We start from the raw sequence: 15,544 nt of genomic DNA, 5'->3' as shown, positions 1-15,544 counted from the left end.
GATCCCTGGAGAACCCCACTCGTTCTGCCCTTTCAGCCTGTGAATCACTGATAACTACTGTCGGAACTGTTTTCCAACTCGTTTTTCACCCATCTTATTTTAGCTCCATTTAGGTTGTATTTCCCTAATTTATTTATGAGAGGGTCATGCGAGACAGTATCAAAAGCCCTACTAAAGGCAAGATAGTCCATGTCTACCACTTCCTCCCTATCCACAAGGCTTGTTACACTGTTAAAGAATCATAGACTCATGGACTTTAAGGTCAGAAGGGACCATTATGATCATCTAGTCTGATCTCCTGCACAATGCAGGCCCCAGAATCTCACCCACCCACTCCTGTATCAAACCCCTAACCTATGTCTGAGCTATTGAAGTCCTCAAATCGTGGTTTAAAGACTTCAAGGTGCAGAGAATCCTCCAGCAAGTGACCCGTGCCCCACGCTGCAGAGGAAGGCGAAAAACCCTCAGGGCTTCTGCCAATCTGCCCTGGAGGAAAATTCCTTCCAGACCCCAAATATGGCAATCAGCTAAACCCTGAGCATGTGGGCAAGACTCACCAGCCAGCACCCAGCACTACCACTAATAGTCAAAAATCAATTAATTGACCAAATGAGGCTATCCCATCATACCATCCCCTCCATAAACTTATCAAGCTTAGTCTTGAAGCCAGATATGTCTTTTGCCTCCACTGCTCCCCTTGGAAGGCCTTTCCAGGACTTCACTCCTCTGATGGTTAGAAACCTTCGTCTAATTTCAAGTCTAAACTTCCTGATGGCCAGTTTATATCCATTTGTTCTTGTGTCCACATTGGTACTGAGCTTAAATAATTCCTCTCCCTCCCTGGTATTTATCCCTCTGATATATTTATAGAGAGCAATCATATCTCCCCTCAGCCTTCTTTTGGTTAGGCTAAACAAGCCGAGCTCTTTGAGTCTCCTTTCATAAGACAGGTTTTCCATTCCTCGGATCATCCTAGTAGCCCTTCTCTGTACCTGTTCCAGTTTGAATTCATCCTTCTTAAACATGGGAGACCAGAACTGCACACAGTATTCCAGATGAGGTCTCACCAGTGCCTTGTATAACGGTACTAACACCTCCTTATCTCTACTGGAAATACCTCGCCTGATGCATCCCAAGACCGCATTAGCTTTTTTCACGGCGATATCACGTTGATGGCTCATAGTCATCCTGTGATCAACCAAAGCTATCAGGTTGGTTTTACATGTGAGACTGCTTGAATTAGCTACATCAGATGGCCTTTTTTAGCAAAGTAGGACGTGTCACTGATGCAGGCAGCACGATCCTACAGAGAGCATTTTCACACACACACACACAGTAGGGATGTGCTACTTGTTACATTGCTATATCTGTGATGAAGCAAATTCCTACAGGTAGCAGTGTCTCACTCCATAGGGATGGGAGACTGCTATCTGTAGCAATTTGCAACCTGTAGCAGAGAGATAGTGAATTCTTACCATTAGCAGTTCCTGAGAGCTGCGAAGGGCCGTACCTGTGGACGCTCAGGTAAACAGTGTCTCATGGCCAGCCAGCGGCTTTCCCTTACAAGCCGCAACGCATAGCTGGAGAACCCCTGGCCTAGCAAAATAAGCAAACCTGCCCTGCTATTGTCATTAGGAGCAAAAGAGACTAATGCTGAAGACTGCAGCTGTCAGAATGTGACGTAAACAAGCATCACACAGATCTCTCTCTCTCTCTCGTTAGAAGAGCTTTCTGCCTTTGCTGAATATTTGAGAATCCAGTTGCACACAATGGCATGCGGAAAAACACTAAGGGCCAGACTGAGAGGCAAAATAACAGTTGCAAAAATGCAATCCCCATTGGTGGATTGACTCCAAACAAAGTTTTGACGCTAGGCCAGAAAGTCAGTCGGAGAGGAAATCAGATGATCCAACAGGATAAACATCTGCTCTAAAATGAGAAGAAAAAATGAGAATTAAAAATTCAGGGAATCCCAGCAGCAGATAAAACAACTTGGAAACTGCTGGGAGACTCTGCAATCAGATACAGTGAGACGGGATTCTTTGTTTCTGAGGGGATATGTGTAAAACGTTTCACTGAATTAAGTCTCAGGGATTATCTACACTGGCAAGTTAAAGCGCTCTAACTTGCTGGCTCAGGGGTGTGAAAAATCACACCCACACCCACACCCCCCAGCGCAGCAAGTGTGAGCACTTTCAGGCCCGGCTCCGGGCGCTCGGCGCTAAGCCCCTCGTCGAGGTGGGTTGCCAGGAGCGCCGCCACCCGCGGCAGCGCTTTGAACTTTGTAGTGTAGACGGAGCCTGGGTCGGTGAGATCAGACCGAGGGGCGGCCGTGACGGCCGTGGGGTGCCTGTGCCTTTGAGAACCCAGCCTTGGGAAGCCCACGCTGAGAGGGGCTGGCTGTGGGAGGGGGGGAAAAAAGCCCCTTTGCCCCCCACCATTTTTGCAAACACGGGTGTCTCAGTGCCCCTGGGGTAACTTCTCCCCCCTGTGCCCCTGCCTGGGCTGGGTTTTGCCTCTGTCACCCCCTGCCAGCGCCGCACCCCTGGGCTTAACCCCTGCTCCTCCCCCCTCCTTCCCCTGCCTCCCCCGACCAGTCAATTCCCGCCCCCTTCTCAGACCCTGCCCCCCCCCGATTCGCCCCTTTCTAGCCCCTGCCGAGAGCCGCCTGCGGAACCCTGGACGGCTAGTGAGGGCAGGGGAGGGGCAGTGGCGTCAGCAGATGCACCGCGCATGCTCCGTGCACACGGTCCGTGGCCCATTGCTACGCAGAGCGATTTACAGCGCGGGGCTCGGGCCGCGCATCTGGGGGTCCCGGGAGCTGCGCGGCGCGTGGCGGGGCCGAGGCCGGCGGTGAGCGCGGGGCCGGGGCCGGGGCCGGGTTTGTCTTTTCAGACATTTGCTTTGACTCCGGTTTGGGGGGTTGTGCTGCAGGGAGGGCGGGGCTGTGACCTGCCAGCTGCTCCCTGCCCCCCCCCCCCCGGGCTGTCCCCCCCCGGCTGCCCCCCATGCCTGCCCCCCCGCGGGGAGCTCCCCGCAAAGCCCCCCCGTCCCCCCCTCCTGTCCCGCTGGGAGCTTGTGTCTCGCGCTGCTCAGCATCGGCCCAGGGACTGTCCCCCCCCCGCCCCCGGTCGGTCTGTCGGCACCCGCTGGCTCTTGGCTCAGACTGGCAGCTCCTCGGGGCAGGGACCTGCCTGGCACCTGGAGCCCCTCGGTGCTACTGGGGACTAGGAACAGTCGGTCAGGGAGCGGGAAAGTGACACCAGATTGAACACCCCCGGCCTGCCTGCGCCCTGCGTTACCCCACCCCGGGGGCTGGCCTGGCGGGGGGTCTGGCCGCTGTGCCGGGCGTGCTGGGAGCGAGGCGCGGGACTGGGGAGAGGTGCGACGGCCGGGCTGGGGGCCGGGGATTGTAGGAGGGAGGAACGGGACTGGGGAGAGGTGCGACGGCCGGGCTGGGGGCCGGGGATTGTAGGAGAGAGGAGCGGGACTGGGGAGAGGTGTGAGGGCCGGGCTGGGGGCCGGGCGTGCTGGGAGCGAGGCACGGGACTGGGGGGAGGTGCGACGGCCGGGCTGGGGGCCGGGGTTTGCAGGAGGGAGGAGCGGGACTGGGGAGAGGTGTGAGGGCCGAACTGGGGCCGGGGATTGTAGGAGGGAGGAACGGGACTGGGGAGAGGTGCGACGGCCGGGCTGGGGGCCGGGGATTGTAGGAGGGAGGAACGGGACTGGGGAGAGGTGTGAGGGCCGGGCTGGGGGTCGGGGATTGTAGGAGGGAGGAGTGGGACTGGGGAGAGGTGTGAGGGCCGGGCTGGGGGTCGGGGATTGCAGGAGGGAGGAGCGGGACTGGGGAGAGGTGTGACGGCCGGGCTGGGGGCCGGGGTTTGCAGGAGGGAGGAGCGGGACTGGGGAGAGGTGCGACGGCCGGGCTGGGGGCCGGGTTTGCAGGAGGGAGGAGCGGGACTGGGGAGAGGTGTGAGGGCCGGGCTGGGAGCCGGGGATTGTAGGAGGGAGGAGCGGGACTGGGGAGAGGTGCGACGGCCGGGCTGGGGGTCGGGGATTGTAGGAGAGAGGAGCGGGACTGGGGAGAGGTGTGACGGCCGGGCTGGGGGCCGGGGATTGTAGGTGGGAGGAGCGGGACTGGGGAGAGGTGTGAGGGCCGGGCTGGGGGCCGGGGATTGCAGGAGGGAGGCACGGGACTGGGGAGAGGTGCGACGGCCGGGCTGGGGGCCGGGGATTGTAGGAGGGAGGAGCGGGACTGGGGAGAGGTGTGACGGCCGGGCTGGGGGCCGGGGATTGCAGGAGGGAGGCACGGGACTGGGGAGAGGTGCGACGGCCGGGCTGGGGGCCGGGGATTGTAGGAGGGAGGAGCGGGACTGGGGAGAGGTGTGAGGGCCGGGCTGGGGCCGGGGTTTGCAGGAGGGAGGAACGGGACTGGGGAGAGGTGTGAGGGCCAGGCTGGGGGCCGGGGATTGTAGGAGGGAGGAGGGGGACTGGGGAGAGGTGTGACGGCCGGGCTGGGAGCCGGGGATTGTAGGAGGGAGGAGCGGGACTGGGGAGAGGTGTGACGGCCGGGCTGGGGGCCGGGGATTGTAGGAGGGAGGAGCGGGACTGGGGAGAGGTGTGACGGCCGGGTGGGGGCTGGGGATTGTAGGAGGGAGGAGCGGGACTGGGGAGAGGTGTGACGGCCGGGCTGGGGGCTGGGGATTGTAGGAGGGAGGAGGGGGACTGGGGAGAGGTGCGAGGGCCGGGCTGGGGGCCGGGGATTGTAGGAGGGAGGAACGGGACTGGGGAGAGGTGCGACGGCCGGGCTGGGGGCTGGGGATTGTAGGAGGGAGGAGCGGGACTGGGGAGAGGTGTGACGGCCGGGCTGGGGGCTGGGGATTGTAGGAGGGAGGAGCGGGACTGGGGAGAGTTGTGGGGGCCGGGGATTGTAGGAGGGAGGAGCGGGACTGGGGAGAGGTGCGACGGCCGGGCTGGGGGCCGGGGATTGTAGGAGGGAGGAACGGGACTGGGGAGAGGTGCGACGGCCGGGCTGGGGGTCGGGGATTGTAGGAGGGAGGAGTGGGACTGGGGAGAGGTGCGACGGCCGGGCTGGGGGTCGGGGTTTGCAGGAGGGAGGAGCGGGACTGGGGAGAGGTGTGACGGCTGGGCTGGGGGCCGGGGTTTGCAGGAGGGAGGAGCGGGACTGGGGAGAGGTGCGACGGCCGGGCTGGGGGCTGGGGGCCGGGGTTTGCAGGAGGGAGGAGCGGGACTGGGGAGAGGTGTGACAGCCGGGCTCGGGGCCGGGGATTGTAGGAGGGAGGAACGGGGCTGGGGAGAGTTGTGGGGGCCGGGGTTTGCAGGAGGGAGGAGCGGGACTGGGGAGAGGTGTGACGGCTGGGCTGGGGGCTGGGGCCGGGGTTTGCAGGAGGGAGGAGTGGGACTGGACAGGAAGCTGCAAGAGGCCTCTGGGGCTTTCCCACGCAGAGCTCTGTTCCGCTCCCATCTCCTGCAGAGCACCCGAGCGCTGCTTGCGTGGAGGCTGGGCCATGCGAGCTGAGCAGGACGTCCCCATGGGTGAGCAGAGCAGGCGGGTGGCTACAGCAGAGAAAAAGGCAGCCGAGGTTAGAGGGCAGGGGACACAACTCCTCATTGGTCGGGATCTTGTCCTGGCTATGGACAGTTACATACTGGAGTTAGTAGTTCTGCAACTTCACATTTGAGTTACTTCCGAGCTCTTGAGTGAATCCCGTCTGGTCTGGTCACTGTTTCCTTGTGCTCCCCGGCTGTCTCTTGTCTCATACTTAGGTTGTCAGCTCCTTGGGGCAGGGACCGTCTCTTTGTTCAGTGTTTGTACAGCACCTCACACTGGGGTCCTGGCACATCGAATGTCCACAGGATACGTACCAAATCACTCCTAATATCTTGGTCATTTTTAAGTGTGATTAGAAATTTGCTGGCACAATGGAAAGAAAATAAGATAGTGCTGGGAGTGGGTGGATGAAAGGAAATAGTTTTTCAAACCACACGAGTTAGATCCTGTGGCATTGAGTTCCACAGGCTAACTGAGGCCGAACTTAGAATGATTCAGAATAGACTGGCCGTATATATGGCTAATGAGAACATCCAGAGACAGCGTGGTGAGGATTCGTGTGGGAAGGGCTATGAACCCGCCTGCTTCAGGGCATAAACTGACCCCTAACACCAGGGGAGAGGAAGGAGCTGACCCTGTGGGGAGATCCCATCTCGGGTTATCCCGTCACTGCCCACTGCAGGGGTTGCAGCCCCTTCCCTGCCACTGCTGGAGATGGGCCCTGGGCTGATCCCGTCTGGCAAGCCCTTGGCATCCAGCAGCCGTTGGACCGTTCCCAGGCCTGTTTGAAAAGGGGGCTTAGAAATGGACCCTTCCCAGGCGGCCAGGAGGTGTTGGCATTGCTGGGCCCAGTGCTCAGTGGGGCAGAGTGGTCTGGGGAACCTCCTGTTCTAGTGGGCGTGTCGGCGCGGGGGCTGCGCAGGTCGGGCCTGGGGGGCACACAGGTTGGGCACTGCTCTCACTCCCCTCCCTGTTTCAGAGCGGGGTCAGGATGCCGACTAGCGTGGTGAAGGTGAACAACATGGAGGTTTCCACTGAAGGCTCGGACAAGACCGTCATCAACATCAACGTCAGCCAGGAGTCGGCGCTGGCCTTCCTGGTCAGGTCCGTGCAACAGGCAAGGGCCAGGCCTGGGGCACCCGCCAGCAAGGGCCTTGCCAAGGGCTGCTACCGCGGGGAGCCGAAAGTGCTGGGGGTAAGTGCCAGCGTGGCAGGACGGGGCTGAGATCGGGGCGCCGCAGGGACACAGAGGTGCTTAGGGGGAGTGCCCAGTGAGCAGGAGTACGTCTAGAGCAGGAGTGCGGCTTACAATCCGCTGGTAAGCACCTAGAGGAAAATAGGGTCTAAGGAACAGCCAGCATGGGTTTGTCATGGATCAATTATCCCAGATCAGCTGAATTTCCTTCTGTGACAGGGTCCCTGGGTGGGGGAAGCTGTAGACGGGATAGATCTTGATTTTGCAAGACTCTGACACTGTCTCACATGATGGTCTCATAAGCCAACTAGGGAGATGTGGTCTAGAGGAAATTCCCATCAGGTGGTTGGAAGACCGAGAACGGAGCTGTCGGTGGTGCACTATGAAACTGGGAGTGCGCATCGAGTGGGATCCCGCAGGGGTCAGTCCTGGGGCGGGTACTAGTCACTAGTCTCATTACTGGCATGGAGAGTATTTACTTACACCACTTGTGGATGACCCCAAGCTGGCAGGGGCCACAGGCACTTTGGAGGACAGGATGAGACTCCAAACGACCTTGACAAATTGGAGAACTGGTCTGAATTCAAACCGATGAAATTCAATAAGGGCAAGTGCAAAGTACTTCACTTGGGAGGGAAAAAACAACTGCCAGGCACTGGCTGGGGTACGCCTGGCTGGGGGCAGCGCTGCTGGAAAGGAGCTGGCGGTTAGAGAGGATCACAAATGGAATATCACCAACAACGTGATGCAGCTGTGAACATGGTTCCTGTCGTTCTGGGGCGTATTAACGGGAGTGTCGTGTCGTGTGTATGACACGGGAGGTCATTGTCCTGCTCTGCTCAGCACGGGTGAGGCCCCAGCTGGAGTCCTGGGTCTAGTTCTGGGCACTGCACTTCAGGAAAGATGTGGCCAAATTGGAGAGAGGCCAGAGAAGAGCAACAAAACCGATCAAAGGTCTAGAAACCCTGACCTGCGAGGGAAGGTTACAAAAACGGAGCATGTTTAGCCTTGAGGAAAGGCGATAAAGACAGGAGCCTTCACATGTGTGCAGGGCGGTTCGGGTCAGGGTGAGAAAGAAGACAGGGATCAATTGTTCTCCATGGCCGCTGGAGGCAGGACAAGCAGCAATGGGTTAATGTGCACAAGGGGGAGTTCGGTGCGACGCTGGCGCATCGTTCTAGCGCTCAGGGGAGCTCGGCTCTGCACCAGGCACCAGGGGAAGAGGTGGGATCCCCATCACTGGAGGCAGGACAAGCAGCAATGGGTTAATGTGCACAAGGGGGAGTTCGGTGCGACGCTGGCGCATCGTTCTAGCGCTCAGGGGAGCTCGGCTCTGCACCAGGCACCAGGGGAAGAGGTGGGATCCCCATCACTGGAGGCAGGACAAGCAGCAATGGGTTAATGTGCACAAGGGGAGTTCGGTGCAACGCTGGCGAATCGTTCTAGCTCTCAGGAGCTCGGCTCTGCACCAGGCACCAAGGGAGGAGGTGGGATCCCCGTCACTGGAGGCAGGACAAGCAGCAATGGGTTAATGTGCACAAGGGGAGTTCGGTGCAACGCTGGCGAATCGTTCTAGCTCTCAGGAGCTCGGCTCTGCACCAGGCACCAAGGGAGGAGGTGGGATCCCCGTCACTGGAGGCAGGACAAGCAGCAATGGGTTAATGTGCACAAGGGCGAGTTCGGTTCGACGCTGGCGAATCGTTCTAGCTCTCGGGAGCTTGGCTCTGGACCAGGCACCAAGGGAGGAGGTGGGATCCTTGCCACTGGAGGTGTTTAAGAACAGGCTGGACAAACCCCTGTCAGGGCTGGGCTAGGGTTACTCGTTCCTGCCTCCGTGAGAACTGTTTCCGGCTGTGGGGGGAGTGGGGAGGGGCAAGGCAGGCTGCTGTGTCCATCTGCTGACTTCTGGGGGCTGATCTTGCAGGCCTGCCAGGTGCTGCTCGGGATTGTGTGCGGGGCCATTGGCGTGATGCTCAGCTTCGCGCCGGACACGCAGGAGTTCTGGTCGGGATCCCCGTTCTGGACAGGCGCTCTGGTGAGTGGCACACAGCCCTGCCCTGCCGCTCGGAGCAGCAGCTTGGCCCAGTCACTGGCTGCCCCGCTCCAGACCCCACTCGGGCCTGTTCCTGGCAATGCTCTCTGGCAAACGAAGAGCCCGTGGGGCGGGATTTCTGCAGCTGCTCCTCGGCCCAAAGCCGGCCCTGTCTCCCCGGGCGTGGGCTCTCGGGCTGGGATTCGGGGGTCTCTCTGTAATGCCCAAAGCCGCTTCGCAGCTGCAGTTCTTGGGCTCCAGTGGCTGCCGGGGCTCGTTGGAGGGACATGGCTCGTCAGCGAGTGACCGGTTTTCCAGTCCCCTCTGGCATGGGTCTGTCCTGATCCCCACCACCTTGTGCTCCCGTGCGCCCCAGGGACTGTCGGCCAGCACACGCCTTCAGCCCTGGCCCAGGCAGTCCCAGCGGAAACCCCAGGGCTACCATCTGCACAGCAACCCCCTGCCCCTTTGCTGGGGACCTTGGGGTGGGTGCTCGGGGTGAGGTCTCTCTCCTGGCAACGCCCCAGCCTGCACGGCGCTCACCCTGGTTTCCCTTCCACAGCTCATCATCTCGGGCGTCTTTTGCATTGTGAGCGAGAAGCGTGGCACCAGCTGCTGGGTGAGTGAGTGCCCGGGGGGCTGGACACCGGCTGCTTGTACTGAAGGGAAGTGCCCGGGGTGTGGGCCCCAGCAACCGGCTACTCCCAGCCTGTCCCGTTTCCCCGTGAGGGCAGCTGCACTGCCTGGACCCCAACGCCCAGGGCGGGGGGGGGAGGGGGGAAGCAGGCCGGATTGACGTTGGCACTTCTGGAAGGATGGTGATGAATGGGAAAGGGTCAGGAAGGAGCCACAGGGAAGAGCCGAGGGCTGGGAAACCTGCCTCCCGTGAGGGGCTGCCGGAGCTCACTGGGTTAGTGCCTCCAGGGGAGGGGTCAGCGGTGCCGTGAGCGGGGTCTGCAGGTGCCCGGAGCCCGGTCTGGGCAGGGCAGGGGAGGGGTCAGCGGTGCCGTGAGCGCGGTCTGCAGGTGCCCGGAGCCCGGTCTGGGCAGGGCAGGGGAGGGGTCAGCGGTGCCGTGAGCGGGGTCTGCAGGTGCCCGGAGCCCGGTCTGGGCAGGGCAGGGGAGGGGTCAGCGGTGCCGTGAGCGGGGTCTGCAGGTGCCCGGAGCCCGGTCTGGGCAGGGCAGGGGAGGGGAGGGGTCAGCGGTGCCGTGAGCGTGGGCTGCAGGTGCCCGGAGCCCGGTCTGGGCAGGGCAGGGCAGGGGAGGGGTCAGCGGTGCCGTGAGCGCGGGCTGCAGGTGCCCGGAGCCCGGTCTGGGCAGGGGAGGGGTCAGCGGTGCCGTGAGCGCGGGCTGCAGGTGCCCGGAGCCCGGTCTGGGCAGGGCAGGGGAGGGGTCAGCGGTGCCGTGAGCGCGGGCTGCAGGTGCCCAGAGCCCGGTCTGGGCAGGGGAGGGGTCAGCGGTGCCGTGAGCGTGGGCTGCAGGTGCCCGGAGCCCGGTCTGGGCAGGGCAGGGCAGGGGAGGGGTCAGCGGTGCCGTGAGCGCGGGCTGCAGGTGCCCGGAGCCCGGTCTGGGCAGGGGAGGGGTCAGCGGTACCGTGAGCGCGGGCTGCAGGTGCCCAGAGCCCGGTCTGGGCAGGGCAGGGGAGGGGTCAGCGGTGCCGTGAGCGTGGGCTGCAGGTGCCCGGTCTGGGCAGGGGAGGGGAGGGGTCAGCGGTGCCGTGAGCGCGGGCTGCAGGTGCCCGGAGCCCGGTCTGGGCAGGGGAGGGGAGGGGTCAGCGGTGCCGCGAGCGCGGGCTGCAGGTGCCCAGAGCCCAGTCTGTGTAGGGGGCGGGGGGGCTCTGCGGCAGACGGCCCTTGGCTCCGGCCGGCAGGGCCCGGACAAGAGCCGCTGGCTGGAGCTGAACCGGCCCCGTCCCGGCTGGGAATAAGGAGCGGATTTTCCCTGGGGAGGGTGGCCCCCATTGGAACGACTGAGCGGGGCGGGGGGGGGGAGGGTGTCTCTGTCACGTGGGGTCAGTGACTCCGGGCCGGGCGTGTCTCCCACAGCCCCGCTCTACCTCAGCTGGCGGGGCCGGATGCAGGAGTCCTGGGGGCAGGGCCCTGCGGGAGGCCGAGCAGAGTGGGCAGAACAGTCCTGGTGCTGGGAATCTACGAAACCCCTTCTACTGTGTGTCGGGGGGGCAGTCTGACTGCCCTGATGCCCCCACCCTCTTTTCACACGTCTGTACACCTACCCCCGGGGGCTCCAATACCCCCCCATGTGCCCTGCTCCCTCAGTAGTGGCCCGTCTGCCGGTGGGAGGGGCTGGGCAGCCCCCTGCCCTGCGGTGTCACCTGCGTCCCTGCAGCCGCAGGCCGCGTGCCCCTGCCAAGCCCAGGGGCTGGGCCAGGGCGGGGAGGAGAGGCCCCTGCCTCACCCGGTGGGTCCCCTGTCCTGCAGGTCTGGCTAGCTGCGTTGCTCACCCTGGCCAGCGCCATCTCGGCCACCGTGGCTGTGATCGTGGGGGTGCAGGATGTGGCGTGGTGTTTCAACCTTGACGAAGGCTCCAACCTGTGTGACTCGTACCCATCGCCGTCCCCGGACTCCAGCGACTCCTGGAGGCAGCAGCATTGCAGGAATGAGGTCAGGAGGCTTGAGGTGAGCAGCCTCCCCCGGCGCGGTCACCACAGTGCCCCCAGCCCCCCACGCTGCAGCAACGGGACCCCTCTCTGCGGCACCAGCAGGGGCTGGGCTGTCCCTTGCCCCGGCCAGCCGAGGGCAGACCCCGTGCTCAGCAGCTCTGCACGGGTCGCACGGGGACGAGCCCCTGCCGGCTGGCCAAGGGTCACTTCCAGGGATGCTATTTCCTGCCTCAGGGACCCTGTGCAGAGGAGGGTCAGCCCCCGCCCACCCCTGTGGAGAGGATGTCCGGATCACTGAGCGGCAGAGTTTAGCCGGTGGGACGTGCGTCTCCTCCTGCAGGACTCCTGGGTTCTATCCTGACTCTGCTACCGGCTGCCATGTGACCTTGGGGCCGGGTCCCTCCTCCTGATCGTGGTGTCCCTTTGGGAAGTGCTGGGTGAGGCTTGGCTGGAAGGACCCGATGCACAGGCTCCGTACTGCCCCCTGGGGGCAGCCCCCGGGATTTCCTCTGAGGGGCTTGCCCCCCAGCAAGGAGCATGAGAATTAGAATGAGGCCCATGGGGCTGAAATGAGGGACCGGCCCCTGCAGCCCCTGAGCCCAGCCAGGCCCCTCCCCTGCTAGAGCCGGCCTGGTACCAGGCCCCCGACAGAGCCCCCGCTGTGCGCGCTGCTCCGGCCGTTCCAGCCGCCGTCTGAGCACGGAGCCCTCGGAGCTGCCTGGCTCCTGGCCGGGCGGGACCCCGTGACTGTGGTGCTGCCTGTCCCCTCTCCCGTTCCCAGAACCTGTTCCTGGGCGTGCGGCTGCTGCTGCTGCTCACCATGGCCACCGGCCTCTGCATCACCTTCTACTCCTTCCTCTACGGCTGCTGGGCCCTGTGCTGCAGGAAACAGGTAAGGGGGGGCGGGATCATCTCTAGGGCAGGCTAGCTGGGCCCCGGCGCAGCCCCAGCTGATCACCCAGCTGCGGGCGGGGGGGGGGGGGGGGGCCTGGGCCAGGGGCTTCCTTCTGCCTCCCCACGGCTGGCATGAGGGTTCGTGGGTCAGTTATGGGGAGACGCACCCTAGTGCTCTATGGGGTGGCAGGGGAGGAGACGTCCCAGCAGGACTCCCGGGTAGCTGAGATGACCCCTCCCTGGGCTGCTGTGGAGATCCAGGAGACTTCTCCCCCCCTCCCTCCCCGGAGTCCCCACAGCATGGGGCACGAGTCGGGGAGCAGTGGGCCCATCGCCCCATCAGTGCCACCTACTGAAAGCTGCGGTGTAACCTGACCTGCCGGGCTCAGTACAAAATGGGTGGAGCGGAAGGAACCATCTGATTGGCTGGCAGAGATGAGAGAGCTGTCTGATTGGCTGGCAGCACCTACCCCCCATGAGGTTGTGGGGTAGCCCCATCCCATTAGCATCACAGGGCTACTTGTGATAACGGAAGGGGGCAGGCAGTCCTGGGGAGCCCTTTCTGCTCCTCCCCCCGCCCTGCGTGTCTGCCCAGCCCAGCCCCTGGGGCGCGCTCTCTGAGCCCCCGAGCTCGGAGACCCTCAGTGTCCCGGGGAGCTTGGGAGCGGCAGAGCGAGAAGGGATCAGGACCAATCTGCTCACTGGCTTCTCCTCAGCAGAGGGGCCCAGGCCACGGCAGGACTCTCCCCTCTGCCCGTGGGGGCCTGCGCCAGCCCCGTGGGGTGCGGGGGGGCAGACGCTTGCCCAGGCCGTGCGCGCTGTGGCAGTGCAGCGCTATGCTGGCTGCGCCATTCGGCGCTGGAGCCCTGAGCCCTCTGAAGCCTTAAACCTCTGCCCTGCTTTCAGGCCGGGGCCGAGGCGGTGGAGAGCAAGGAGCCGCTACTGGCCTCTGACTCCATCCTCCCGCCGGACGAGGAGAAAGCCCAGGAGGGCCGGAATATCTGAGCTCCCGGCCAGGCTCCAGCTTCGCTCTGCCGGGTAACCGCTCTGCACAGCCCGCATCCCTCCCGCCTCCCTGTCCTGGCTCTCGAGCTGGGGCTCCCCTCGATTCCCCCTCCTGTACTAACTGTACACTACTACACTAACTATAGCCATGTACTAGGGCCAGGGCCTTCCCAGGCCCTGCTCCGAACAGGGCAGCAGCTGCTTGGAAATAAACCGTCTCTCATGAGTGTCTGTCTTCGCTGGTCCCGCTGGATCTCTGGCACTTGCAGGGAGTGAGCGGTGTGTGAACGGGAGCCCAGGACCCTGCACGCAGGCTGCGCCGCGCCTCCTGCCTTCACAGCGGGGGAGGAAACGAATGGCAAAAAGGCCACGTGGAGCGACTGATGGCACTGCAAAGAGAGGAATAGAACCCAGGAGTCCTGGCTCCCGGTTCCCCCCACCCCCTGCTCTAACCACTAGACCCCACTCCCCTCCCAGAGCCGTAATAGAACCCAGGAGTCCTAGCTCCCATTCCCCACCGGCTCTAACCAGTGAACCCCACTCCCGTCCCAGACCTCAGGAAAAATACACCCATGATATGTGCTGCTGCCCAAAGTGTGATGCCACCAGAGGGCCCTCGCGAGCTGGGTTATGTCAAAGTGGGTTGAAGGGCAGAGAGGGGGAAGGGCTCTGAACCCCCCTGCTGGGGGCACAAGCTGAGCCTGGACTGAGGGGGGTTTGGAAGGGGTCCCTGGGGGCAGCTCCTGTCAGCGCTTGCCCAGGGCTGGGTTCCAGGCCCTGTCCTGGGACGCAGCATGAAGGATAGAGGGAAAGCAAGATGGTTCTTGAGATCAAATGAGGCGAGCGGCGTGCGGCCAAGAAGTGGCTTTGCTGGGGGTGCAGCGAGTGTTCCCAAGGGGTCAGGTCCAACCGTGTCACTGCAAACCGCAGCAGTGGTTTCAGCTGGACCCCCTGGGCCAGGCCGGCTGGGGAGCGCGCTGTGAGGGGGTGTCTCTGCCACCTGGCTGCGGACTGGCACCGAGCAGCGCGGCTGGCAGGGCGCATGGGATATAAACGGGGTCAGGGCCCCGCTGAAGGGAAGGGGCCTTATTCTCTGCTACTCCCCTGGGCAATGGCCCTTGTGCCTGTGGTTCCTGGCTGGGCACAGCTCGCCAGCCCCGTGGTGCCGGCTGGGAACAGGGACTGCACCATGCTGCCCGTTTCCAGAACCCGATCCGGGGGCCCTGGGCTTCCCGCAGGGGCCAGGCTAGCACCCGTCCCACTGACGAGCGCTCTCCTAGTGCGAGCAGGCTGTGAGAGCCGGAGAGGGGGCTGGCCTGGGGGCCCTGGGCTTCCCGCAGGGGCCAGGCTAGTACCCGTCCCACGGACGAGCACTCTCCTAGTGCGAACAGGCTGTGAGAGCCGGAGAGGGGGTTGGCTGGGAAGGGCAGGGCTTATGGCAGCAGTCAGCAGCAAGGAGGTGCCCCCAGGGGCAGACACCACATGGTGTTCCCCCGTTCCCCCTCCTCCTCACCCCCCCTCCAGTGATGGTCCTGAAACAACCCCCCACCCCCGGCTACCACTGCTCAAACCGTGTGGGAGCTGCCGGCTTGCCCCTGCCCCGTGGCTGGCGATGCCATCAGCTCCTGCAGCAGGACCACGGCGCCCAAACTCAGGGGCTTGCAGGCGAGGAACGGAGGCACCGGTAGGGTTACCATACGTCCGTTTTTTCCCGGACATGTCCGGCTTTTTGGTAATCAAACCCCGTCCGGGGGGAATTTCCAAAAAGTCTAACATATCCAGGTAAAATACTCCCTGGCTTACCTTAGAGCGGGCGCCGGGGGCTGCTGTGCTCCCTGACTCCTGGGCTCTGTAAGAGCCGAGCGCTACTGGCTTCGGGCAGCCCCCATGTCTCTGGACCCTGCGCTGCCAGCCGGGCACTTCCCCTCCCGGGCTCCGGGGGCGCAGGGTCCAGAGGCATGGGGGCTGCCCGAAGCTGGTAGCGCTGGGGCAGCTCGGCGCTTACAGAGCCCAGGAGTTCAGGGAGCACAGCAGCCGCCGGAGCCCGGGAGGGGAAGTGCCCGGCCGGGGGCGCAGGGTCCGGAGGCATAGGGGCTGCCCGAAGCCCGAGCGCTACCGGCTTCATGGTTTGCCGGGCAGCCTCCAGACCCTGCGCCCCCGGCTGGGCTCTTCCCCTCCCGGGCTCCAGCTGCGCTGGGGAAGCGCCGGCCGGGGGCGCAGGGTCTGG

The 15,544-nt window shown here is 63.4% G+C and overlaps 2 protein-coding genes across 2 annotated transcripts in view; one reads left to right on the top strand and one right to left on the bottom strand.

Annotated features, from left to right (window-relative positions):
* Nucleotides 1-15,544, bottom strand: part of LOC112061046 (gastrula zinc finger protein XlCGF57.1-like) — a 104,987-nt gene that overhangs the window by 54,600 nt on the left and 34,843 nt on the right. The window lies entirely within an intron of this gene.
* Nucleotides 1,583-13,552, top strand: LOC101934675 (transmembrane protein 176B). The gene is made up of 7 exons (XM_005313350.4): nt 1,583-2,853; nt 6,552-6,767; nt 8,692-8,802; nt 9,362-9,418; nt 11,237-11,434; nt 12,200-12,310; nt 13,219-13,552. Exons 1-7 carry the CDS (start codon nt 2,734-2,736, stop codon nt 13,315-13,317), a joined length of 912 nt encoding a protein of 303 aa, XP_005313407.2. The 5' UTR covers nt 1,583-2,733; the 3' UTR covers nt 13,318-13,552.

Source organism: Chrysemys picta, chromosome 2 (assembly GCF_011386835.1).
Source record: "Chrysemys picta bellii isolate R12L10 chromosome 2, ASM1138683v2, whole genome shotgun sequence".
Classification (NCBI taxonomy): Eukaryota; Metazoa; Chordata; order Testudines; family Emydidae; genus Chrysemys; species Chrysemys picta.
The sequence above is the reverse complement of the archived record's forward strand: the minus strand, read 5'-3'. Positions and strand labels throughout refer to the sequence as shown.